The sequence below is a fragment of the Populus nigra genome, chromosome 18, assembly GCF_951802175.1.
Source record: "Populus nigra chromosome 18, ddPopNigr1.1, whole genome shotgun sequence".
NCBI classification, from domain to species: Eukaryota; Viridiplantae; Streptophyta; class Magnoliopsida; order Malpighiales; family Salicaceae; genus Populus; species Populus nigra.
In genome coordinates, this window is record NC_084869.1 from 11,254,147 (window position 1) to 11,281,082 (window position 26,936).

The 26,936-nt window shown below is 31.3% G+C and overlaps 3 protein-coding genes across 4 annotated transcripts; 2 read left to right on the top strand and 1 right to left on the bottom strand.

The window, feature by feature from the left end:
- Positions 1–271: 271 nt before the first annotated feature.
- LOC133678024 (protein SMALL AUXIN UP-REGULATED RNA 54) lies at positions 272–1,226 on the bottom strand. The gene has a single exon (XM_062100174.1). The coding sequence runs from the start codon at positions 936–938 to the stop codon at positions 393–395; it is 546 nt and encodes a 181-aa protein (XP_061956158.1). The 5' UTR covers positions 939–1,226; the 3' UTR covers positions 272–392.
- Positions 1,227–12,314: 11,088 nt separating this feature from the next.
- LOC133678742 (protein MICRORCHIDIA 7-like) lies at positions 12,315–20,345 on the top strand. 2 transcript variants are annotated; one of them, XM_062101224.1, is made up of 20 exons: positions 12,315–12,956; positions 13,094–13,168; positions 13,283–13,317; positions 13,399–13,477; positions 13,861–13,953; positions 14,039–14,123; positions 14,220–14,295; positions 15,177–15,305; positions 15,607–15,705; positions 15,794–15,895; positions 16,570–16,731; positions 16,804–16,902; positions 17,661–17,712; positions 17,792–17,903; positions 17,998–18,068; positions 18,209–18,618; positions 19,171–19,265; positions 19,342–19,423; positions 19,577–19,699; positions 19,823–20,345. In XM_062101224.1, the coding sequence occupies exons 1-20, from the start codon at positions 12,509–12,511 to the stop codon at positions 19,880–19,882; spliced, it is 2,487 nt and encodes an 828-aa protein (XP_061957208.1). In that variant the 5' UTR covers positions 12,315–12,508; the 3' UTR covers positions 19,883–20,345. The 2 variants fall into 2 exon arrangements, with proteins under 2 accessions (XP_061957208.1, XP_061957209.1); XM_062101225.1 differs by having other exon boundaries at positions 12,316–12,956; positions 16,807–16,902.
- A 4,086-nt stretch (positions 20,346–24,431) lies between these two features.
- On the top strand, positions 24,432–26,779 carry LOC133677923 (protein TAPETUM DETERMINANT 1-like). The gene is made up of 3 exons (XM_062100063.1): positions 24,432–24,809; positions 25,038–25,142; positions 25,983–26,779. The coding sequence occupies exons 1-3, from the start codon at positions 24,698–24,700 to the stop codon at positions 26,321–26,323; spliced, it is 558 nt and encodes a 185-aa protein (XP_061956047.1). The 5' UTR covers positions 24,432–24,697; the 3' UTR covers positions 26,324–26,779.
- The last annotated feature ends 157 nt before the right edge of the window (positions 26,780–26,936 follow it).

Consider the following 26,936-nt stretch of genomic DNA (forward strand, 5'->3'; position numbering starts at 1 on the left):
GAAGTATCTAGTCAGCTACCATCCCCAAACAATGATATAACACAGTAGGCGATTACAATCATCGATCAGTTTTTGCAGAATGACCGGAAGTTAGCCTTATCCACCAAAAGGCGACGACACATTTTCCATACCTTGAATAGATGAAAGGTGATCGGACTAATTCCAGTTCGCCATGGCTATTAATTATAGAACCATAGAGTTGTTTTTCTATTATGTAAATAACAGTACAGAATCCTGAGGAGACTGTACAGTAATAGTTTTGCTACATATATTGATCATAAACACAAGTACAAATAAACAAGCTTCCTAGGTCAATAGAACCAGCTATATGTGCTTAAAACCAGAGATTAAGGACGGACTATTTGATCATGTAGATGGCTATATATATATAACTAAATCAGCTTCAGTATCCTTGATGGACTGAGAATCCTATATGCACCATGACCATCCTTTCTAGAATTGAAGCAACGAGCAGGACTGCAAAGGGCTAAGGAGCTGCAACTTGGAGGATTAATCATAATATCATCAACTTCTTCGCTCTCCATCTCCGCCAAGACTTTGTAGAAAAAATCAACATCACAGGGAAGCAATATTGGACCTTCACTATTGTGTCCATATTCCAGTTCAGCATCTTCTAGCAACATTTTGAACAGTTGATGGTTAGCAAACTCTACCTTGACTGCAAACCTTTGTTTTTCAGCCCCTACATAGACTGAAAAGCAACCATCTGGAGCCACTTGAGTTTTCTTTTTTGACTTGTTATTAGTACTAATACCATCTTCTTGATCACTTGGTTTTCTGGTGCAGTGCCATGACTTGCTCTTTGTGAACGAGATGACAGAATTCTTTGACGGTTTCTTGCGGCCAACAGTGAGTGATCGATACCACGCCCTCATAAACAGGCTTTTCTTCCATTTAGTGTCCTTCACAGCATCCATTCTTTCTACAGAAAGAGCAAAAAAGCTAAAGAACGAGAAGCAGAAATTCACAGACCTAAGGTCCTTTTATATTTAAGCTTTGCAACTGTTGACTGAAGGATTATCTACAAGATGGTAAAAGAAGCTAGAAGATGGAGCTGATAAAGGTGAGAGACAACGATGGGAAGGGTTCTTATCTATTTTAAAATATCTTCAACTCTCAAAGAACCCAACACCCAATGAAGATAATGATGGAAAATTAAGATCATCAGGCAGAAAACCCCGCACGAGATATGTTTTGGAAGTCGAGAGAGTTGGGATAAAAACTTGAACAATCTCTGCAAAGGAGAGGCCGCACTGTTATATAGCATAGGCTAGGCATGGCATATACTCCCACCCCCATGTATTTACTCCCCCATGAAAAATAACAATTGTCAACGCCACTTTGGAGCATCAAGATTTTGAATATGACTTGAAGAAACCCCATCATGACAAAGAAAGTTCTCATAGAAAAGATGGCCAATTCGTCCTTATTTGATTATTCTAACTCCTTCTCCTCATTGCCAGGTGGGCGTGTTTAACAGCAGCTGTAATATCATGCGGAAAACTAAAAGGCTTGGGTTTTTCTACATAGAAGATTGCACTGTTTATCCTTTTATATATTAGCGTGGATTAATTATGTAATTTTTTTTATTTTTTTATTTAGTTCTTAAATTTTTTTTTGCGCTATTACATTCTTTTTGGGCCACATTCAAGAGCAATTGAATAAAATTCATTGGACAATAATAAAATTCAAAGATTGAAGATCAAATTAAAAAGAACATCATAAATAAGTGATGATTTTAAAGTTAAGACAAAAAACCTAATTTGGTTCTTATATTTTAAAAACTATAAATGTTCAGTATCTCAATATTTCATCAATTTTATTTTGGTATAAAAATTTATTTTTATTATTTTTTGGTTCCTAGTTTGAGAGATGAAAAAGAGAAGTCATCGAATTCCGGCGTAAAGAGATAAAATATTAAGTCATCAAAGCGGTCGATATTTGTGTCAAATGGTTCCATTTAATGAGAGGATGTCATATTAAATGGTTTTTTACCTTGAAATTACTTAAAATCACATCTGAGTTCGAGAAATTTTTTTATTTTAGGTTAATTTTAGGTTTTAGGATGGTTGTTTTGTGTTTTTAGATGTCGTAAATAGGTTTATCATGGCTTCTTGAGTTTTTTTAAAGTGTTTTGTGTTAAAAAATAGTTGAAAATAACTTTTTGAGTTAAAGAACTATCTAACCTGGTTTTTCAGCAGCAACAATAGCTGGATTCTGGAATAATCAGGCAAAGCGTCGTTAGATACAACACGAAGAAAATGGCCCATGCACGCTGGCTCTATTGAATGGGCCCTGACTTGTTAAACCTAACAACACCGGATCTTTTTTATTTTTTCTAAATTGTTTTTATTTTTATTTTAAAAAAATCAATGCTTTTGTAATTTTTTTAAATATTTTTTTATTTATATTTAGATTAATATTCATTCTCTTTTTTATTTTGTTTATAGAGCTTTTTTTAAATGAAGATTATTTTTGCATTTTTTTACCCTCTATTATTACTATTGTTATTGTTATTGTATAGAGCTTAAGTATAGATTTAAGAGAAAATAATTATTTAACTCATTTTAGTCCGGATTATATGTTTAACAAATTAAGCCATAGCACAAATGCTATTTTTTTAATTTTTTATTTATATCTTTTTTATATATTTTTTAAAAATAATTTTTAAATTTATGTTTCAATTAATATCACTCATTGAGATTTTTTTTAATTTGCTTGTTTAATCTTTTTTGGATGGAGATTTTTTTAAAACTTATTTTGTGTGTGTTTAATTTTTGAAGCGATTTTTCTAATTCACATATTATTTCTTTTTAATCATTTGTATAGATTAATTTTATTAAAAAAAGAACAAATTTAAAATACTTTTTCTAATATGTGCAACCTTATTTAATATTTTTTCTTTTTATTTTATTCAAACATTTAATGTGTATATCTATTTCTATTATTATTTGATTGGATAAAAAAAATATTTTGATTACCAAGATTTAGCAAACACAACTAGGTAAATGTCCTGTTTTGCGAGATTAAAAATCTTGATCTACATCTGTCTCTTGATTTTTCTGGTTTTATTTTTAGTTAGCATTAATGATTTTAAAAAAAATTTATTAGCACACATAGTTCTCAATTTATTTAGTTACAAAAATGCATTAAAAAACCAGCATATATAATTTTTTTAATAGGAGATAAAAATATCTGACCTAGGTGGAGCGCGGGTCACATAACTAACAATAACATTTTTTTTCTAAAATATTGTTTATTTAACTATATGATAACAAAAATAAGTGATCGCAAAATCGAGCGTCAAACCAATACTGAGACTTTTTTTAAGATAACCTCATAGAAAACAAAACGAGACAAATTATAAAACTCAATTCTCAATCAGTTTAATATTAAATAATGAAATTGAAAAAAAAAATTTATAAAAACAAAGTCAAACTCGTCATATTCGTCAACGAGCCCGTGGACTTTCTAAAAATTTAATAACATGTTTTTTTAAAAAAAAAACTATTTTCTTAACTATATGATAAAAAAAATAGACAATCACATAATCGAGTTTAATTATAAAAAAGAAAAAGAAAAAGATATTAAGATTAATTTTTATTTAACTATTTTTTTTTAAAATAAAGCATATATAATGTTGGGATATTTTTTTGATGCCAACTCGATGTTGAGATTTTTTTTATACTGCAATAACTATATAAATACAAATTAAAATAAATTATTTACTCTAAATTCTCATAAACACATTATATAAAGACTAAATTAAAAAAAAATCTATAACAAAAAAAAACTATAAATTACTATTATAATTCACATTGATAACATGTAAATGGTGTGGAAAACAATGTTTGAACACTAAGATCACAATTCTGAAGCACTTTCAATTTGAATAAGATACCTATATTAAATAATTCCTTAAACATTTCCCATCGACAAGCTTAATTAATGTAAGAGCTCGCAGAGACAACTAAACAAAATTTTTGAGCACCCTTGTCTTCCTCGATGCAAATACATGCATTTCTGTCGTCAAGCATGCATGTGTTTTCCCGTTACAAATTCACGGTGAAAAGATCGAAAAACTTTTAAGAACAAAAAATTGTAATGCTTGTATTAAGTGATAATTTGATACTTTTAAAATGATTTTTTTTTGTTATTATCATATAAAATGATGGATAATTTTATATTTAGATAAATATAAAAAAATTAAAAATATAATAAAATAACCAAATTATCATTGAAAATTAAAAAAATTAAAACTAACCTCAATGAGTTTTTAGTCTTTTTCTAAAGGTTTTTTTTTTAATATTAACAAGTCCAATCAAGAGCAATAATTTAGTATTTGACTTTACAAAAAAAAAAAAAGAGTGAAGTGTGTGACGTGGTTGTGGGAGGCACATTCTATCTTTAAGCAGCATGTGCTGTAATTTTCAGCATTCAAAAAAAAATTTATCTTATATATTCGATTTTATTTTTTAATTTAAATTGATCGTATTATATATTTTAATTTAGTTTTTATTATTTTGATTTTTAATTTTTTTTCTTGGTTATTTAGTAAAAAATATTATTCTTTTCAATTTCATCTTTTAATCAAAATATTTATTTTTATTTTTTTATATCAATTTTGATCCTAATTGTTTTTTGTTCTTTTAGTAAAATGACTTTTCTTTTCAATTTCACCTTTCAATCAAATACAAAATTTATTTTTTCTTTCAAAATTGTATTTGATTGCTATTTTTTAACCCTTTTGTATAATTGAATTTTTTTTTTCAATTTCATCCTTCAATATTTGATTGATTGAGAATTGGACTTCATGGTTTGTACAGATTAGGTGCTTTGGATCTATTGATCTAAACAACGAGTTTGAAAACTTAACATAGTACTTTTAAAGGGTTTTATAATTCTCTTTATTTTTTTATCAGATTATTTCAATCTCATAATCTAGGTTATGAGTTTGGCTAGATATCCTGAGTTGGTTTTGTCCTTGATTATCGTGGTTACATGTTTATTATGTTAACTCGGGTTGACTAAGACTAATATTTTTATATCTTTTTTTAACCACATTTCAGCACTTGAATATCATTTTTTTGCATAAAAAATAATTCGGTCTCACGGCGAAACACAAATATAGAGACTAGTATAGTATTTATTATGCAGCAGCAGCAGCAACAACAACAACAAATTTATACCCATGAAAAATGTTCAAACTAAAATTTGTATAATTTGTATAATATTTTATTTTTTCAACCTGATATCAATGTTTTTTTATTAATTAAAATTCAATTTAGAAAATTTATATCTTAAAAATAAAATAATATAAGATATAAAAACTATCAAATTTAAATTATCAATGATTCTTAATTGTGAAAATAAGTATTATTGTATCATCACTTGATTTAGTAATTTTGTTAAGAAAAAAGGTGTCATTAAAAACTAATAGGGATTCAAATAGTACATAATTTAATTTCTATACTGCCGTAAACTATTGAACAACATGCAGGATCTTGATGAGGATTGACTAAGTGTAGTAGATGGTTCTGGTGGGTCTTTTTTATATATATATCTCCTCCAAAAATATTCAAAATGCATCTTAAAATAAATTTTATGATATGATCTTTAATTGGTTCAAGTAAAAATAATTTTGATAAACCGTAAGAAGTTGTGATATAAGAATATTTCTTATATTTTTTTCTTGCCTAACCTGGTATCTACTTTTTAATTTTTTTTCTTTTTATTTGCAAACATGGTAAGAGGAACATAATTTATGCTTTAGTTTTTTATTATATGACAAAGTATTATTGGTCAAAATTAAATACATTGACACATAAATTTTTTTTTTTTATCTTGATCATTAAACTTACTTATGTTATACTACTATATAGATAGATATAGATGGATAGAAATGTTAAATGTACTTTTTCTTTGGCAAGAGATGATAAATATGAAAAGAAACAAATTTATTAGCATATTTGAGAATATAGTTGTGGTTGCTTTTCAAAATACTTTTTGTGTCAAAATGCATCAAAATGATGTTTTTTTTTATTTTAAAAAAATTAATTTTAAAATCAGCGCATCAAAACAATTCAAAACATGTAAAAAATTAAATTTTTATAAAAATAAAATAATTAAAATTTTAAAAAATATTATTTAAATCATGTTTCCAAACAATTTTTAAAAAATTATGACCCATTGCAAGACTTCTAATTAAAAAACGAGTAATACTAAAATAAAAGGAGTTATGAGTTAATTATTGGATTAGTTAAAGATTATAATCCAATGATTAGTGTAATTTCCAAAGTTTCTTTCTTTTCACCTCTCATTAATTAAAGAGGGGAGTTGACATAAGGAGCTGGAAAACGTGGACTAATTATTGAAGAAGCCGCGAATCTACAAAACCAGGGATACCTCTCTTCTCCACCACTTGCAGACTTGTAAATGAAAGAAATAAAAAAAGTAAGCCTATTCTGTATTCTCAGTGTCTGTAGTTGCGGTATGACTGTATTTTTATAAAGATTTAATTTTTTAAATTTAATTTTTTATAGGTTTTTATATTTTATATTAAAAATATTATTTTAATATATTTTTAAATAAAAAATATTTTTTAAAAAAACCTCTCTCAAGCAAACAAATACATTTTATCACTTTTTTTGGACGGTGTCCGACTAGTTGTTATCTTCCTCACTATATATTTTTTTTCATATTTTTAATTTAATTTCTAGGTGACGCGTACATCTACTCAACAACTTGCTTACCCATTAATCGAACTTATTATACGCAACTCTCTTTATTGTCAAGTTCCCTTTTGACTTTGATAAACATATATTTCTACATGGGATTCAAAATTGCCATCAATCCCCTTCAGAACGTTGAAGATGGCAACTACAGAGAAATATGGCTACTAGGGGAGCCCTTCATTTGCTCTTTTATTATTATTATTATTATTATTATTATTATTATTATTATTAACGTGGGTGTCCGGATCAGCTTGTGTGCACTTCGACTAATCCTATGAGTTTTGAAATTAATAATTATATAAGTTTTTAGTGATTATCATATTAACAACAAAGTGATTTAAATTTAAAAATAGAGAAAAAACAAATTCTTTAATTACAGGCTATTATTACTTTATCATCAACTGATTTAGCTTTGACTGCATTTCTTCTTTCAATACAATAGTTGACGCACAATTGGTATTTTTTAAAAAAAAATATATGCTGTCTTTGTGGGTTGCAAAGCTACTGATTTGCTCGATACCTTCTTCCCAGGCCACTTTTCTTTTTATTTTATAATTAACATTGGAAGTTGAGCACTAATGTGTGCAAAAGTGGGTTACGCATGAACATTAGTGTAGCACTGGACTTAATCATAACCAATATCTTAATGCTGTTCATAAAGAACATGGGGATATTTTTTAAAAATATTTTTTATTTAAAATTTTATTAAAATAATATTTTTAAATTTTTTAAGTGTTTTTAGATATCAATATATTAAAATATCTATTTAGATATAATACATCAAAATTATTTTAAAAAATTATTTTTTAAAAAATAACAACAATGTGGTTACAATACCCAACACTCTCGAAATAAGGATGCATCTAAAGTTGTTAATAAAATGAGCGGTGTTTAGCTACAATACTGTTAGAGAATAATATAAATCATATCCTGAGACTTCACCTAACAGTTTAAGCTATTGGGTTGAGATGATTCTTTGACATGGTATCGAGTCTTGATGACCAAGTGATCACGAGTTTGAATCTCATCATTCTTATTTATTTGATAAAAATTAAACACAAGGTAAAGTGAGTATGTGCAAGTTTCAAGCCCAAATGACTTTCATTTGAGGAGGCATGAGATCTTACCTAACAGTTTAAGCTTTTAGATTAAAATGGTTCTTTGCAAATACCCAAGTAAGGTTGTATCTAAAGTTGTTGGTAAAACGGACATGTTTAGCTAGACAAATGCTGTAAGTAGATACTAGAAATAATTTAATTTCAAATAAATGTGAAGCAAGCTTATAATATTAGCTAGCAAAGCAACAAAAATTAATGCTTAAGTGATTTCAGAGTGTTTTCAGAATGTTAATTCTGATTACTAAGAATAAAAACTTATTTTTAGCTTGTTTTCACCTGACACTTTATGGATTACAATAAACTCGATTTCAATCTCAAAACGTTACTCAATCACTCTATAAAATAGAAACTAAATAAATAAACAAAAATTTTATGTACATCAATCTATTTTTAAGATGGTTATTAAGCATTTTTAACCTCAAAATGCTTAATAACTCTCAATGAATATTAACAATTCCTGAATATTACAGAATAATAAATATTAGTGTTGTGATTTTTGTTTCTATAAATGAGATACGAGTAAACAATTTTGGAAGACTGTGGCAGCCAGGAGATTACCAAAAAAAAATGGTGGTTTTGCGTGGTTAATATATAATTTGGAGGCTGGATTATAATATATTAATTAGTCAATTGACACGATAGTAATGAGTTAAAATTCACTCAAAGCAAAAACTATTAGAATATCATTTTCCATTGGCAGACAATGCTGTGGCGACTCTCCTACACTCGTGAGAAATTTGTCTTTGATTTTGTACAAAATTGACAAGCGGAAACCTGCTGATAAGCGATCAGTGGCCCATGTCGATACCTTGACTTGCACAATATAAGGATAAATTTGCCTCAAATTGTGTTTTATTGAAGCGTATAATTAAATTGCTCCCCTTTTGGGTTCTTTTGCTCTTTTTTTAAAAAAAAAATAAATCTAAACTAATAGATTTTGACATTTGATTTTCATATGATTTATTAAAAAAGGAAATATTTTTTTTCACAAAATTACCTTTTACCTATTAACCCAACCTCGCCACATAAAAAAATATTTTTTTAGAATTACAAAATAATAATTTACTAAGAAACTAACCAATGAAATCCATTAACTTTAAAATGTTCAAGAAAACAATAATATAAACAGGTTAATATGATTTTATCGGTAAAATTAAAAGAATGTAAATGTAAATATTAATAGAAATTTTTATTGATAAAACTATTAAATCTGATAATGATAAATTATTTTCAAGATATTCATGAGTGTAGTTTGATGAAGAACTTATTTTTTTTTACAAGTCATACATGAATGACACATCATATTTTAGGCTCGCCGGATTCTATACTTTTTAGAGTTTTGTTCCCATTGCATCAAATGTCATCTCACACTCCAATAATCAGAGTGCATTCGTTGCACAGTTGCATCAATAATGGCATAATTTTATATAGATCGTGTGTGTGTGTGTATATATATATATAACCTATATTTGTTGCTTATTCAAAGGAATACTTGTTGGAAGAAAAATTAAAAGCCATAAAAAAGGGAAAATGCATCTCAACTCGAGGGAAAAAGAAAAACACGCAAGGATATTTAATTTATTTTAATAATGACATAAACACTTGCAAGATTCAAACATGGTGCAGAATATAGTCTAACAATGACCTATAACGAAGGAAATATATACATATATAATGATTAGTTCCCATGTTCTCCTAAGGAATCATGAACATTTAGGTCAAATCCATCAATAACTTTTAAATTAAGAAATAAGAAACTTGAGTCCTTTGATTATAGAACTCAACTAGACCTTCGTGTGTTGCTTTACGTATTCATGACATAAAAACACCAAAACCAACCGCAATCATACTTTTTATATATATATATATATATATATATATATATATATATATATATATATATGAGTGAGGTGTGCGTGTTAGTGTGATTATGGTTGTTGTTTAAAACGTTTTTTATTTAAAAATAAATCAAAATAATATTTTTTTTATTTTTAAAAAATTATTTTTAATATTAACATATCAAAATGATGTAAAAACATCAAAAAAAAAATATTAATTTAAAATAAAAAATAATTTTTTTAAAAAATATTTTTAAAATATAAATACAAACAGGTGAGCAGCTAAGTTAAAAGGGATATATATTTATTTATTTAGTGACGATTGAATGTCAAAAATCGAGGTAAGATATATATAGACGTCAGCAACTTCTTAATTTTATTAATCTCAAAGTCATGGAAGCTCAAAGAAAGTCCAAATCTTCGGTCGTTGTCACATCAAGGTGCCACAAATCCACAGGCTTCACAATCTTTGACTCCTCATTTAACCATCAATTTCAACAAAAGAAAAGCGGAAAATAGTAGAAAGATTTAGAGATTGGTGAAGAGAGAAAAAGTGGTTGTTTTTTATTTGAAAATATATTAAAATAATATATTTTTATTTTTAAAAATTACTTTTGATATCAATAATTAAAAAAACATATAAAAAAATATTTTTTTAAAAAATAATTAAAATTTACGTAACACTCATTTTGAACACAGCTCCAAAAGTGTGGATCATTGGGAAAAAATTCATTCTATATTTTCGTTTTGATAAATGGGGGTGTCTCGGGTCCTGGGTCAGGCCTGAATGATCGAGTGACATTCATAAATCACAAGCTTTGGGCCTCGGAGGGTGAGTTGCTTCCTCCATCGAACATAAATGGGCTCGAGCAGTTGGACTAGGCTAAAGAAACTTTTTCTTTTTTCCTGAACCCCACCCTATTCCACGAAATAATAATAATAATAATAAATAAATAATTTCACTTGAAGTGATTAACTGCTACACATGAATATAATCTTTTGCTAGCAAAAGGGTTTTTACTTGGCCCGCGACACAACCACTTTTTTTAAGCATAAAAAAAATATTCAAGAACAGCAAGTATTTTAAAAATATTAATAAAAATCAATGATGGGAATTATAAATTTGACTAGGTAAAATAAGCTAGTATTGCTTAATTAAATGATAAAAAAAATAAACAAGGATAGTAAATCGACTGGATTAAATAAAAAAATATAATAAAACTTGTTAAAAAAAAATGACGAAGTTTACTTTCTAACTAATCTAAGATTAAAAAAGAAGAGGATAAAAAAAATGATTCGAGTTATTCCAAGTTAGCATGTCAAACTTGCAACTTGATTTATGAAATTAGGATAACCTAGCAGAAAACAAATAAAAACAATTGTGAAACTCAATCTCCAACAAATCTAGTGTACAAGGGTGAAATAAAAAAAAATTCAATTAGAAAAAAAGACAGAAAAACTATGTAAACCCATGTAAGCCCACCAGATCTCGAAAAAATCAATATAACATTATTTTTTAATTAAATTAAATCACCTGCATGGGAATAAGTATAAGATGCTCGATTTATAATGTTTTGTTTTTATTTATATTATGGGTAATTGCTTTGACTTTTTTCAGTTATCAAATTCCTAGATATTTCTTATTTCTTTTAAAAATCAACACAATTTTTTATAAAAAAAACCTCACTTCTATTAAAAAAAAGTTATTTTCCATGAGAGTTGAGGCCATTATAATATATTTTAATTTACTTATTACTTAATGACCATGTTATTTGATGAGGATAAAAAAATCCGCAAGAAAGAGATAGGGTTTTTTAATGGATTGATAAAATTAAACTAGAAGAACTTGGTTGGCCGCCTGATGTTTATATTAGTATACTGTTTGCACAAATAATAAAGATAATAAATATTATTTTTTAGTTTTAAATATTTTTTAAATTTTATTTAAATCTTATATAAAATTTATGTTGTGAATTATCTAGAGATATAAAGTTTAGAGATACCAACTCTAGAAAGATGAGCCTCTCGTATGCTATTAGAGTAACATGTTTATATAACTTTTTTTTAAGATAAATTGTAATAGTTCAGCCAAGCTGTCATATATTATTTGTTTTGATTTTATTATTTTTATAATTTTGTTCTTGGTAATGCGAGCTCATTTTTAAATCTACGCTCTAAAACATGTATGACAAGTTGACAACCAGTACTTTTAATAAAGCCACCTACCATTTCCTCACTCGCCGATATGGAATATTACAAAAATACTTTAAAGAAATATATAAGAAATTTAATATAAATAATGACATAAATATCTAAATTATAATATATTTAATATATAGATATTTAGATATATTTATAAAGATATTTAATTTTAATTGAGATCATGTCGACAACATTCCTTGAAATGCTAAAGTCAAGACAAAGACCACATTAATCGATCAATCAATGATGCTTAAATAAATGACCTCTTAAATAAATCTATAAGTCAGTAAATGCTATCTCACAGAAGTGTGTTCGGTGGACATATTAATTTTCGATTGGACCGAAAGGAAAAAGAATCACCACGCGAGGCTGACATATCAAGGCCCTGTCTTGTAAAAGTAACAAAGACAGACAGACAGGCAGGCAGGCAGGCAGGCCACACGCTCGCTGCATTTAACGGACATCTCCGTTCCATCCACTCTCCAAACGCAAAAAAACTCGAAACTCCTTTTTGTCAAAGCCACATGCAAAGCCAAAGTCAAAGGCGAAAAAAATCTCCTTCAATTTTTCTCATTCCTTTTGGTTTTTAAGCATCATGGGTGGCAATGTAAAGCGTGAGATTCTTGAGCCGTTACCTAATCGACGAAACGCCGCCGTTTCCGGCGTTCCTCCCGCGGTAATCGAACTCAGTAGCAGCAGTGAAAGTAGCAGCGGTAGCGGGAGTGAGTCGGAATCCGAGATGGATGGAAACAGTGTCATCTCTAAGAGACCGAGGGGTTCTAGTAGTGTTAATGGAGGTACTGAGAAGAAGAAGAGGAGGAAGAGGAAGAGGAATTTTGAGGATTTAGGTGTTGTGTTGCCGTTGGGGTTTCTCGCTCCAATTACGCCGCCGCCGGAGTCGGAGACGCCCTCTGAAGCGAGGATGATGGCGGTGGAGTCGACGGAGAGTAGGAGAGTGAGTTTGACTGGTCAAAGTAGTAAGCAGTTCTGGAAAGCTGGTGATTATGAGGGTGCTCCTCGAGCTAATTGGGATTCATCTTTTGGTAATTTTTTTAATTTTGTTCTGCAAGATACATTTGCACTTATTATTGTTAATTTGATTAGTTGAGTCAGTTTTTTATTTATTGTTAATTGCAATGGGCATTGTAAAGGCTTCTTTTTACATATATATAATTTGCAGGTGGAATGGATCATGTTCGGGTTCATCCAAAATTTCTGCATTCTAATGCAACTAGTCATAAATGGGCGCTCGGAGGTAAACTTGATTCCTTTCTTTTCTACATTGATGATTACAAATGTGGGACTGATCATTTTGTTTTGGTTTACTGTGATTTCATAAAAAAATTGTTTGTTCTTCTCCTTTTTGCAGCTTTCGCGGAACTTTTGGACAATGCATTGGATGAGGTTAGTTTTTTGTACTGGTTACTTTTGTGTTGTGAAACTTGCAACTTTTGAGTTTTGATGGTTTATTTGTTTTCGTGTTAGTTTGGCAATGGAGCCCGGTTTGTTAACGTAGATATGGTTGAAAGTAAGAAGGATCAGAGCAGAATGCTTTTGATTGAAGGTATGTGCTTATTTTTGCTTAGCTGGTGTTTATCCTTGTTGGGTTTAGTTCTGACTTGAAGTTTAATGGATCACTGGTGATATTGGGCAATTTCGAAGTATATGCAAGTTGTTTTACTTCATTTGTTATGGAAAGGGCTTGTTTTCCTCAATCTTAATTTTTCTAGTCATAAACAGGATGCTTTGATGATGTTTTGTTTGTCATTGTGTGTTGTGTCAGTTGTGCTTCTTCTTTTTTTAATCTTAGATGCCTGAGATTTTTTCAGCTTCATATTATATTCTCTGCTTCATGTCATGTTTTCTTCCCATGAGAGTTTTTTTCTTGATGATGCTATTATATTCTTAATATGTGGTATCTTTTGCGGTGCTTTTTCTTTGTTACAGATAACGGTGGTGGAATGGATCCAGATAAACTGCGACAATGCATGTCTTTGGGTTATTCCGCAAAAAGCAAAGTGGCTAACACCATTGGACAATGTAAATCATAGTCTCTTGGGAAAGATGCATCCATTTTATTTTTCTGGTTGTAGTTTCTTAAATCCATGTGTATTTTGTTATCCAGATGGCAATGGGTTTAAGACAAGTACCATGAGGCTTGGAGCAGATGTCATTGTGTTTTCACGTTGTCAGGGAAAAGATGGCAAATTGTTCGAGCTCTTTTTTTTCTTATAATCATGTTGTTGGCATTGTGTTTTTTTTCTTGTGGATGGTGAATGTTGACAGTTTTTTCTGTTTGGTTTTAGTCCTACACAGAGCATTGGATTGCTATCATACACTTTTTTGAGGAGCACAGGGAAAGAAGATATTGTGGTGCCCATGGTAATAAATTGAACGTTCTAATTCATTGAACACCCACACACACATATTAAACATGCCATCTTATCTGTATTATGTAGCAGCAAACTCTGGATATCTTTAGGATGATTAATATCTTTGCTGTCCTCTCTTGGTGCCACAGTTTCCAATGACTTCAACTTCACAATATTGCATGCTATTCTGTATAGTTCTCAAAATTGATCAGTTACAGTATTTGGTGTTAATTTTTTTTCTAGTTGAGTTAGCTATTTTAGATCAAGTGTCGTACAGTCTAGTAAAAACTATGCAATTTCTTCCTATAGAGTAAGATTTTGGTTTTCTAGGATCTCTCCTCTTTACACCGTTCCTAATTGTGTTTAGAGTTGCATTTAGGAAAACCTCTCATTTTCTTACAGTGGTTTTAGGTTTTGGTTATCATTGGGAATTTTTTCTTTTTTCTTTTTCTGAATGAACTTCGGGCCTTCACTATGTTGGTGGTTTTGCTCCTTTTTTTTTTATCTGTGTGCTCTGCGGTGTGGCATGCATGATGCATGGTGAACTTATCTGTATTGCATACAGTGGCCATTTGGAGTTGCTGGCATTAGGTTATACTAGCATATGATTGAAATTTAGACAGAAGGATCTTGTTAAGAGGAATGCCCAAATTTGGGTTCTCAGCTCCTCTGTTACTATTTTGGTGGCAACACGCAACTGTTCAGTCTTGATTACATGTTATCGATACACCTTAGTCACTGTTTTAACTCCAATTTTTCACCATTTATGTTTCTGATAGTTTTATGTGTTAACTATGGAGTGTGAATCATGGTTTCCTGGAGATTAATAATTAAAAACCTTCAATGAAGTCATACACATCTAAACTTTGTTGTTTTTTGAATTTTATGAAGCTTGACTATGAAAGAAAGGGACGGGAATGGAGCAGGATGGTACGGTCTTCTACTGGTGATTGGAATAGAAATGTGGAGACAATAGTTCATTGGTCTCCATTTTCCAGTGAGGCAGACCTTCTTCGTCAGGTATTTACTGTTGAAGAAGTGTAAAACAAAGAAAAATAATAATACACCTGTGTACATGCTCTTCTCTTGTCTTCTGTGTTTGGTTTCCATTATTTCTCTTTGATGGTCTAGTTTTCAGAATTATCATTGTATTGTCTATCTAGTTCATGCATATCATTTTGCTGCTCTTTTATCCAAGCGTGATTCTCTCTCTCTCTTTTTTTTTATATAACCTTATCACTTGTTTTAGTCATTTTTTTTTGCTGTAAACTTCTTCTTGTTTTTTTTTTTTTTGTTAACTTCGTGTTTTTGTACTTTATAGTTTAAGCTTATGTCAGATCATGGGACACGCATAATTATATACAATCTTTGGGAGGATGACCAGGGAATGTTGGAACTTGATTTTGACTCTGATCCTCATGTATGTCTTCAATGTCTAATCTCATTCCAAATAAGATTTTGAAACTGATCTTTTGGAGAGTATTTTTATGTGGTGTATAATCTGACAGGATATCCAACTAAGAGGCGTCAATCGAGATGAGAAGCATATACAAATGGCAAAAGAGTTTCCCAACTCCAGGCACTTCCTTACTTATAGGCATTCATTAAGGGTAGCTAATCCCTCTATACTGTTGCTCTTATTCAAATGATGAATTTTTGTTCTCTAATCAGAATTTTGATTTCCTTAACAATTCATATCTGGTTGATTATCTGTGCTTTATCTGGCTGATCAAATTTTGATTCTGTAATCCACATTTTCAACTTTAATAGAATGATTTAGCTAATCTCTCCACACCATTATTTCTATGCTTCATTATTTTGTACCTTTTCTACATTTTCTACTTTAATAGAACTAGTTTTCTTTGAGTGCAACACGTTGGATCTTCATTGTAACTTGGGGAATTTAATAAAGCATAATGATTATGAAATTCAACTAGCAAGAAATTTTCAATTTTTTTACCTTTTAATATAATCAAGATATATTATCCAAGTCTTGAGAAACTTGACATGAAATTGTTAAATGCTTGAAAAAGACTTTTTTTGGCTGAAACCATTTTGTTTGAAAATTCCTATAGTGGCATGTAGGGAACAGGTTGATATAACGTGGGGATTAATCCGAATAACTCCATTTGTGACCTGCTTAAATTTGTGGAAATTAATATGGCTTGACTAATTTGTTCTGTTCAATTAGACAGGCTTATTTCTTTGGCTGTTTTAAACATCCTTGATCTCTCGTTTAATAACTGATTGGTTGGTGCTTATCTACTTCCATGTCAACCTCCAGAATTATACATCAATTCTCTATCTCAGACTGCCTCCCAGCTTTCGAATCATTCTCCGTGGAAAAGATGTTGAGCACCACAATATAGTGAATGATATGATGCTATCTCAAGAGATAACGTACCGGCCACAACCTGCTGCTGACAGTGTTCCGAAAGACACAAATGTAATACAAAACTTGGTTGGATAATTCTCTTCTTTGCTTATTCTGTTACTGATTGCTCGCATCTATTGTCAGCAGATGACTGCTGTCGTCACCATTGGCTTTGTGAAGGATGCAAAGCATCACATCGATGTTCAAGGGTTCAATGTTTACCACAAAAATCGACTAATCAAGGTTTGTTTTGCTTTCAGAGAAATTATCATTGATTTTCTTTTCTTTTCTTTTTTGTTGTAAAACTCAGTGATGCTGTGATGCTGTGATACTGAATGCATGATGATGTGTTTTTTTTTTAATTATTATGTCCATTTATATTTGGTTCTTGGCCCTTTTTCTTTGTTTGAACTTTTGTGCGCTTGTGTATTCTCCAGAATGGATGAGTATGGTTAGAAATATGGTCAGCAAAAAGTTCCCAACGTGCCCCATTTCTCATTTTGTGAATGAACCGTGAACAGACAAGTGTGTTTGAACCATGAGTAGATTCATTAATGTTCCATGGCAAAAGCTAGAGGAATTAACAAAGTGTATGAACTTATATTGCATTTTGGTCTGAAAAATCATGTAAAAGTTGGAAGTGGGCGTAAATACTTTGGGGTAATGAGTAATTGGGGGAAAATGAATTGCACATATCATTGGATTTGACATTTTTTTATTTTTGCATCCTGCAAAAATTGCCAACCCCAATTTTTTAATGTTTCACTCGTAAATTTGTTGATGATGCATTTTAAATATTTTCTCTTTTCAAATTATCATGTCCTTTAAAGCATGCAGATGGGAAGTATTTAATATGTTAATGTGCAGATGTACGTAAAAGAATCCATCTGAATTATCAACAAACATTTGATTCCCAAAGCATTGAGTTGCTGTAATTTGAGTACGCCAAACAAAGTTAATTGATTGCAATTGTTCTTAACAAAGCACTGTCTGTTTTATAGCCATTTTGGAGGCTTTGGAATGCAGCAGGAAGTGATGGACGTGGAGTTATTGGTAAATTTTTGCATTCCATTCCCCCAACTATCCATTTCTAATACTTTGTAAACATTAATGATTCTATCTCTGCTGACAGGTGTGTTGGAAGCTAATTTTATTGAACCAGCTCATGATAAGCAAGGATTTGAACGCACAACAGTTCTTGCAAGACTTGAAGCTCGATTAGTACAAATGCAAAAGCATTACTGGTTTGTTGTTCATGTTTCTAACTGATTGTTATCAATTGCTCTTCAGGATATGTGAGGTTTAAATCCTACTAATAGCTGTGCACAACTTTCTTAGGTGCACTTACTGCCACAAAATTGGTTATGCTCCAAGGCGAAATAAGAAACTGATAAATGAGTCAGATAGAGGTATATTTTGGGATGTTTTAATGTTTCCAAGTATATGGTGTTTTGCATCAGGCATTGCCTTCTTCTATTGTATAATAGTTTTGAAAGCTTTCTTATTACCCCCTTACTGATCTCACACAAAGTTGTCTTTCCAAATGAAGAGAATTCTCCTGACGATCTACCACCCACATCTTCTCAATCTAAAAAGAAGTATACTTCTTTGAGCAGTAAGATATCCCCCTCACATTCTAACCGTGGGTATGTTAATGGAAATGCCTTCAATAAAGGGAATATTAGAACAAAGACCCCAACCAAATTGGGAAAAAACACTCTATCTTCAGGACCTTCACCTCCTGCTCAAGATGAGAGTAGTGAAGATGATGAGCGTGTTGCTCTTCCTATGAGAGAAGCAAATGGGAGCGCTCAAGAGACCACTCCTACTAACAAGTCTTTTGAAAAAAATGGGTTGCCTAAAACGAGGTTGTCTTCATACTTGGAAGATTCTGGATCTCAACAAGATTGCATGTCTGGAGAGGCAACTGTTCAAATAGGCACAAGATCCCAACCAAAGGTCGCTTCTCTTGCATTATTTTTTTATAAATTCTATGCCAATTTACGGGCCACACTTGTGAAAACGTGCTTTTAGTTGATGATGTTTCCCAATGCTATCCTTTTTATCTCTGTTTTGTGATGTGTGCTTTTAGCAGGTGATGTTTTCCAATGCTATCCTTTTTATGTCTCTTTTGTGATGTGGGATCCTATCCCTGGTAATAACCCAGATGGTAGTTTTAGAGATAGAAAGCTCCTTTGACAAGTTCCTTGTCTGAAGTTGAACAGAGACTCCCCGGTCATTAAAAGATCTACATTGAGCTGCTTCAAGAACTATTGCAAAAGAAGCAGACCATGTTAATGATAGCTGTCAAAGATTTTTCTACTTTAAATCTTAGGGCACATCTGATTATAATTAACAGAAAGGCTTGGTCAACTGTCAAGTGCTTCATGTTGTCAAGCAATTTTATTTCCTTATCATTCATTTTTAGTAAATGTTAAGATTGATTTAGGTTTGCCATCCTTTCTTTGTGTTGGAGTTACAGAAATCATATCCAGGCTGTTTAATTGACAGGTGGGTGATGTTGATAAGAGGGATCATGCCCTTCCGGAATCTGATATGCATGTCCTTGCTCATTTGAAACAAGAGAATCGTGAGCTAAAAGAAAGGTTGATTTTCTCTCCCTCTGATCTTTTAAGAACTATGCTTCCTTCTATTTTATTTAACGCCTTCCTTGGTTTGCAGATTACAGAAACTGGAAGGAGAGACTCGAGGGAAGTACATGAGTGGTTTTCAGTGTGAGAAGTGTAAATCACTTGATATACAGGTATACAAAATCTCCACTTGCCATTAGTTAATGTGTTGGATGGGATATCGGGAATATAGGATTCCAATTGTATGCTTTAGGTGCTATTGTTTGCCACATGGCTTGTTGAATTTGAGATCTCCTGAAACGTTAATTCCCTTTCTGCTTCTTCAGTTGCAGGAAGCACAGCAAAAACTTGAAGAATTGAACAAGGAACAGGAAAGTCTGATTGATATATTCTCAGAGGAGAGGGACCGACGAGACCAGGAGGAGGAGAGTTTGAGAAAGAAGCTAAAGGTTTTTTGCATTATCCCTCCCCCTTGTCACCATTGGGGAGAATTCGTTGCCTGTGCTTTTTAATTTGTTTTTTTCTTCTCTTATTTGTCATAGTTGGATGACTTTTGAAGTGTATCCTTGCAGGATGCATCAAATACTATTCAGGAGTTGCTCGACAAGGTCAGGCTGTTGGAGAAAAGATGAAATCTCATCTCAAAGGACTATGCTTGAGAGCACTTGGTATCAATCTCTTCCACTAGTTATCTTGTGCAGATTGTAATCTTCCTCTTTAGTGTCTGGTTTTCATCATGACCTTAAGCTGATGTAGCTTTCGAGATTCGCTAACATAGGAGCTGGGTACATGTTTTTTCTTCACTAATCCCTTATCTTTGCACTTTCTCCTGGTATCCTGTTTTCTCTTTTCGGCAATTCAGCTCGGGCTGCTTGATCATACGGTGGTATTAGTGCTGGCTACCAGATTTGGTTCGGGCACATTTCCTACTATTTGTGCGGAGGAAAACGGGGAGGAGAAGAGCTCCATTTATGATTGTATAGAGATCCCACACCTTGAGCTGTAGGCACATTTTTGTAAATTCTGTATATAAATCCTGCATGCATCTCCCTGTTATTTGAGTTTGGGTAATCATAACAGTAGAAAATTGTCATATCTATTGCATGCATCTCGGTATTTTGGTGCCTGTTAGCATCATTGATTAAAGTCACTGGCTATTAAAAATATTTTTCACAAATTGTCAATTTTTTTTAAAAAGATGAGATAATTGACTTTGATTTTGCATTTTACATGTTACTCCCCAATGGTGGGGGATTTACATCCGCTCAAAAACTAATGGGCTAAGGGATGAATTGGAGACCCAAAGCTTGTGTTCAAACCACATCTCTGATGTGGCCCAATTCTTCTTTAAAACCCAGGATGGGCCGCATAAAGTTAACTTAGGTCCTGTTCGGGGGCTGGGGTGGTTGTTGTTCTAGGATTTTTTTTTTTAATCAGATTTTTTTTTGTTTTAAATTAATTTATTTTAGGTGTTTTTGAATTAAAGTAAAAAAAAATTATAAAAACTAAAAAAATTTATTTTAATATATTTTTAAATAAAAATATTTTAAAAATTAATTATAACGGGATAAATACCCGAGATACTTGATTGATTGGAGGCCTATATAGTATTACTTATTTGTTTTTGTATTTTAAAATTATATTTTTAAATAAATTTTTTATTTTAAATTAATATTTATTTGTTATTTTTATATTATTTTAATATGTTAATGTAAAAATAACTTTTAAAAATTAAAAAAATATATATTATTTTAATATATTTCTAAATAAAAAATATTTTTAAAACACCAACAATTATATTTTCAAACATTCTCTAAATGCTTTTTCTCTAAATGCTTTCATGTTTTCTTTTCGTAATTTTTTTATTACAAATAAAAGGGTCAGGGGGCTATTACTAGTTAAGCTACTTATTTTAATTTCCTTTAGTTTTTATTGAAAAAACTTGCTAAAAACAATAATAAAATCTTTATGTCAAGAAATATGAATAAGAAAAAAATATTCCCAACAAATATATATTTTTTCCAGAATTTAACTCATTATATTCCTTACAAATATTTATTTTAATTTTCATATAAATAAAATAAAATAAAATTTTGAAAACTATCACGTGGCATCGTTTAGGCAAACTAACTAGTTACGTTTAGAAAATGAGTCTAAAATACTATTATTCGACCCATATAAAAATGAGGTTTGAGAGAGGATTCCATTATAAATTAAAATCGAAACCAATGATCTCAATATTAAAATTAAAATTCAATCACCAAGACGAAGAAGACGACTCATTGACATCCCCAAAAAAATAAAAATAAAAATAAAAACCCATAAAACAAACACACATTGAATGCAATGATTATTTAAATGATTTCAAACCTTTTTTTGGACCATCATCACCAAGGCTCCAAGCTTCCCACTCAGCACCTTCCTCTAGCCACCATCTCTTGAGCTTACTCTGTGTGTGTCCTTTGTGCTTCATTTATCAATGGATATTTTCTCATTCTTTCTACGTTACCATCCAAGGTTTTTGGTATTAAAAGCTATTATAAAAGATTTTTTTTATGAATGTATATATGAATCATGTGCTAGAAAAAGATTTAATCTTGATGCAGCTGGGACTAATCGAGGATACAATTTTACTAGGGATAAAATAATATAAGTATATAATTAAATTGATTAAGATCCAAAAGGCCCAAAAATTATAAGCTTCTAAAGTTAAAAAATTTACAGCTATTATAAATAAAATTCTCAACAATTTTTTTTTCTTACAATCCACAATTGCTCCCTACATCATTTCATATGTTGAAAACATTATAGAATCTTTACATTATCAACTTTCAAATATCTTTTTTTTTCCAATATAAGTAATCATTATTCAACCAATCATTCTCAATTCGATTGCATGACTGACTTTTAATCAATTTCATCACTGAAAATATCAACTAATTATCACTTATAATTCCATTTTATTAATACTTAAACCAATTAACACCACCACTATTTTTTTAACTATCGAACCAAATATAACTTCTAATCTTTTAAATATTCTTCAATTCTTATATATTGTTGAAAAAAAATAAAAAATATAAACTTGATTTGAAGAATAAAATTAAAAGTTATAAGAACTTTGATAAAAAAAAATTAAAAGTAGAAAGACTGAATCGAAACGCTTTATAAATAAAAATTAAACACTACGAGCTAAATTAAAAACAAATAAAACTTCAATAAATAAAAAAAAATAAAAAATAATAATCAAAACTAAAAGGTTTAGATCTGAAATAACAATAACAATGAGAACCGTAATGTATTTATCAGAGTAAAAGCGAGATATGAAAAAAGAAAAAAAAAGGTCACTAGCAATACACTGATCACATTTGAAGAATACATGCCGTCTATAATAAAAGAGGAGATGACAGAATAAATTTAGATGGTGGAAGTCTATTTTTAATCGCCGGGAACCATTATCCTGCCTAAAATGTACGACTGCTTCAACGCGTTGGCGTGTGCTCCGCACGCTCTTATAACTTTTTAAATGTGAAATTATTATTTAAATGATAAATCATGTTAATACTATCCACTAAACTTACGATCAATAAGAAAAATCGAGGCTAAAAGATCAAGATACTCCATTATAATAAATTCAATGTCTTGCATCAAAGAGTGCATCTGATTATATTGTGTATGAAAAAATAAAAATATTTAAATACTCCTACTCAAGACCACATTTATTTATTTTTCTCTCGGGAGTATTTTCATATTTGTGTTATTTTACTATTTATTAAAATATTAAATAGATAAAATACCCCAAAACAAATCAATAATAACTAATACACATTATAAAAATACTAAAATAACTCTAGTATAAAAACATTTTAATGAGAAGGATAATAATTATTACACTGTAATTGTATTGGTAAATTAAAAAAAAAGTGAGAAGGGCCGATTTATTTTAGTTAGTTGTTTTTTTAAAAAATATTTATTTTATGTCACCTCCTCCTTTATATATGGAATGCTCAATCATTTTCCATGTAACTCCTCCCTCTCCTATCTTTATCATGATCTTAAAAGAAATTCTTCTCCTCGAAGCCTTTTCTAACCATTTCTTGCATTTATTTTTGCCTCTTCATTGTCATGCTTTTCGAATAAAAAGAAAGAAAGAAAGTAGAAGTCACGAGCTCAGAGGGGCAAAGCCTAGAACCATCGGGTTCGATGCATGACAAGAAAGAATGCTAGTATGGTGGAACCCCCCCTCCGAGCATTTTATCTCACAAGCTGCACCTAGTCACCATCAAAGAATACCCGCAAAAATACAAAACCCAGGTCTCAAGCCTCAAGCGCAAGAAGAATAACGTCAACTGCCCAGTTTAGAAAACCCAGGTATCTGGTTTTTCCCTAATCTCTTTCTCTCAATCTGTAACCAAACAAAACGCACGCGTTTCGGTGTTGATTGTTCTGCATCTCTCTCTCTCTGAGGTGGATACGGAAGGAAGAATCAGTGAACTCTTCTCTGCAACTTCCGGACGTATACCATACACCCACACATACACTCACGTTGTATGGATGTACGTATCTATTTGAATACGGTTTTTTTAGCTTGAAGGGTACGAGTTATAAATGCAGTGTTCAGAGGAAGATGCTGATGTTTTTGGTCATTTCTGGCTCCAACATCATCCTCTTCTCTCTGTCTCTGCTTTTTGTCTACACCGTTATAGCGTAGTAAATTCCGCAGTCTGCAGCAGCACCTTTTTTTTTTTTTAATCTTTATCTTCCCTCGACAACTTCCTCTGTTGAAAACTCTGCCTATTTTGTTTTTCATTTTTCATGCTCGCTTTCTTTTGCTTACAGGTCTGATCCAAATCTCCGTAGTCCTGGCTTCCAGTGCATGCTTGGGAGTGAGTTTTTAATTGTATTTGAGCCCGTTTTAATAATATATTTAATTTAAAAAGTATTAAATTGATATTTTTTTTAATGATTTTAATATGTTATTAAAAGAAATTTAAAAATTATTTTTTATATATTTTTAAATAAAAAATGCTTTTGAACAGCCTTCCAAACATTTAAGAAATCTTTCTCCCCTCGTGTACCTAAGATGTTTTAATTTATAGGCAGGGAAAGTAGTCGTAGGCTCGTAGCTGTTTCTTTTCTGTGTTTTGAAAGTCAAATCTGAACCATTTGTTTCTCTTATAATCTGACGGTCGTTCCTTGATGTGATATGTCTCCAACTACATGATACCTCTCTCGTTATTTCTTGCAGATTTTTGAGAGAGAGTGAGTGAACATCTTATCAAAAACCAAAGCTCTCCCCGAGTCAGACTCCGTCGTTTTGTTCTTACTCATTTTCGAGTTGTTCTATCATCATCAGTCAGTCTCTTCGTCTTTGACTTCTTGGAGACGCCTTTCCTTTTGACAGTTTCAAGAAGAGAAGCTTTTGAGTTGAGTTTGAGAGAGTGTCAATGAGTTTTTCTTCTTCGACGATGAGGACGGTGGTTTCGAAGATAATTGGCGTCGTTTTGGTGATGGTCATCTTGCTGGCTATACTGATATCCACGTCTTCATTTCTCTCAGGTTTGTCCCTGGATTTTTATTTATCTTGATGGATTAAAGTGATTATTTATTTATTTATTTATCATTGAAGTGGTGGGTTTTGGTTTTAATAACCTTTTGTTTTTGTCTTCATTATTTTATTTTTCTTATAAAATCCAAGATACCTGATCCATCTCGTCATCTGTTTTCATTCCTCTAATTATTTTTATTTTTTATTCTGTCTCGCTATTTTTTAATATTAATTTCCAGGTTCGGGTAAAGATGAAGGTGGATTCATGGGCTTGAGCCACATGTTTCTTCACGAGGAAGGGAATTACAGTGTCTCTGCCCTGCATCGCAAGCTGCTTGTTCGCTGTAAGGACTCATAATTCTTGCAAAATTATTTTAGGTTTTACTTCTTGAAAAAGAAAATAAACATCAGGTGGATTTTGCAATTTCTTTTTAATATGGGATTTTGGTTTTTTATATCTCCGAAATAAAATAAATGGGGGCCAAAACAATGTGTTAATTACGACGTGGGGGACGGTATATGTGGGTCTTTTATGGTTTATGACACTCTCTGATAACATTATACCCTTTTATTTCGCCAGCAGGGAACACCGTCGGCACATTATTCAGATGAGCGTACGATATACTTGTCAGAGGTGCACGTCCGTGTTTTCTAGCTATGTTTCATGCTAACGTGCACCGCTGGCAAATTGTGGTCCCCTACACTACGGACACCCTTCTTCAACAATTGGGCTGTCGTAGTAGTAGTAAATAGTAACACTAAGTATCTTCTTGATGGGATTTAGAATCCCTTTTATGTTCTGTCAACCCTTTTTAGCCTTTCTGCTTAAAAATTTGTGAGCAGTGCCTTAGCAAATTGTTTTGGGCCAAAAGGTCTGGTTGAGTTTTCAATTTTTGTGCACGGGGAAGGGAAGCATTGAACTTTGAATAAAGGATGGATCATGAGTTAATTTTCTCTGTTCCTCTCTCACATAATTCCTGTGATTCGCCTCCAAAAAGTATTTTTTGTCTTTTCACGATTCCCTTTTGGTGGGTCAGTTGGTTGAGTTCACATCACGTTTTAATGAGGCTGCCAAGCGTGTTGCTACATTTTTTTTATATTTTTTTTAAAAAAGCATAGCTTTCACTGTCATGGAATTTAATAAAAAGTTTGCCTTTTACCTTGTTTGTATCTGCTCCACACAGCGTTGGCAATGGAAGAACCTAACAGGATCGGAGAAAAGTGTACAAGCGCTGATATTGTGATAAGTCAGGGACCCACAGCTCCTCTCTCTAGTGGCATACCTACCTACACTGTTCAGATCATGAACATGTGTGCCACTGGATGTCACATCTCCAGGGTTCACCTCAAATGTGGCTGGTTCAGCTCTGCTCGACTCATCGACCCCAAGATATTCAAGCGGCTTCGCTACAACGACTGCCTTGTAAACGATGGAAAGCCTTTGGAAACTGGTGGCATTCTCACCTTTGAATATGCCAATACGTTCTCGTACCCTTTGTCAGTCTCCTCCATATCATGCCATTGAAGAGTATACAGGACCAAAAACTAGCACGTAGCTAACAATAACAAGCTACATTGGCATATTATATAGCGCACACTGCTGATTTTTGTCAAACACTTACTGCCCAGAGGCCCTTGTGTGTTTTGGATGGATTTTTTGGGGGGGATTGAGAGGTTTAGAAATTAGAATACGGTACAGGGTCTTGCAGACTGAATTGGGACGAAGCAATTAGATGTGATTCTGATTTTTTCTGGGGTGACCTCTCTGTATATGGTTTATATTCGTATATTGTAGTTAATATTCGATCATGGATGCCAGAATTTGAAGCTGTGATCAGAGAATGTTTGTGTTGTTATGGTGGATGAGGAGGAGAAGTGGGTGGATAAATGATTTTGGCTGCTCAAGCACTGATCTCTGTTGTATACTGTTTTGCACGTCACAAATCTCATAATGGTCTCGTACTCTCTCTGTTAACCAAAACTTGCTGCTTCCCATGTAAATATAAAGTGTTTAAAAAACGTTTTTTAATTTTTTTAATTTTAAATTAATTTAATAAAGCACATGCAAAACACTAATTTCAATATAAATACACTATTAAACTACTGATGCAATTTTTTGATGAGTTGACATGTGATTA

Excerpts from the sequence above, each read along its gene's own strand:
- LOC133677923 (XM_062100063.1), top strand. The coding sequence starts at position 24,698 with ATGAGTTTTTCTTCTTCGACGATGAGGACGGTGGTTTCGAAGATAATT. Across the intron at positions 24,810-25,037 it reads CACGTCTTCATTTCTCTCAG|GTTCGGGTAAAGATGAAGGT; the intron begins GTTTGTCCCTGG and ends ATTAATTTCCAG. Across the intron at positions 25,143-25,982 it reads TCGCAAGCTGCTTGTTCGCT|CGTTGGCAATGGAAGAACCT; the intron begins GTAAGGACTCAT and ends TGCTCCACACAG.
- LOC133678024 (XM_062100174.1), bottom strand. The coding sequence starts at position 938 with ATGGATGCTGTGAAGGACACTAAATGGAAGAAAAGCCTGTTTATGAGG.
- LOC133678742 (XM_062101224.1), top strand. The coding sequence starts at position 12,509 with ATGGGTGGCAATGTAAAGCGTGAGATTCTTGAGCCGTTACCTAATCGA. Across the intron at positions 13,169-13,282 it reads TCATAAATGGGCGCTCGGAG|CTTTCGCGGAACTTTTGGAC; the intron begins GTAAACTTGATT and ends TCCTTTTTGCAG. Across the intron at positions 14,124-14,219 it reads CAGGGAAAAGATGGCAAATT|TCCTACACAGAGCATTGGAT; the intron begins GTTCGAGCTCTT and ends GTTTGGTTTTAG.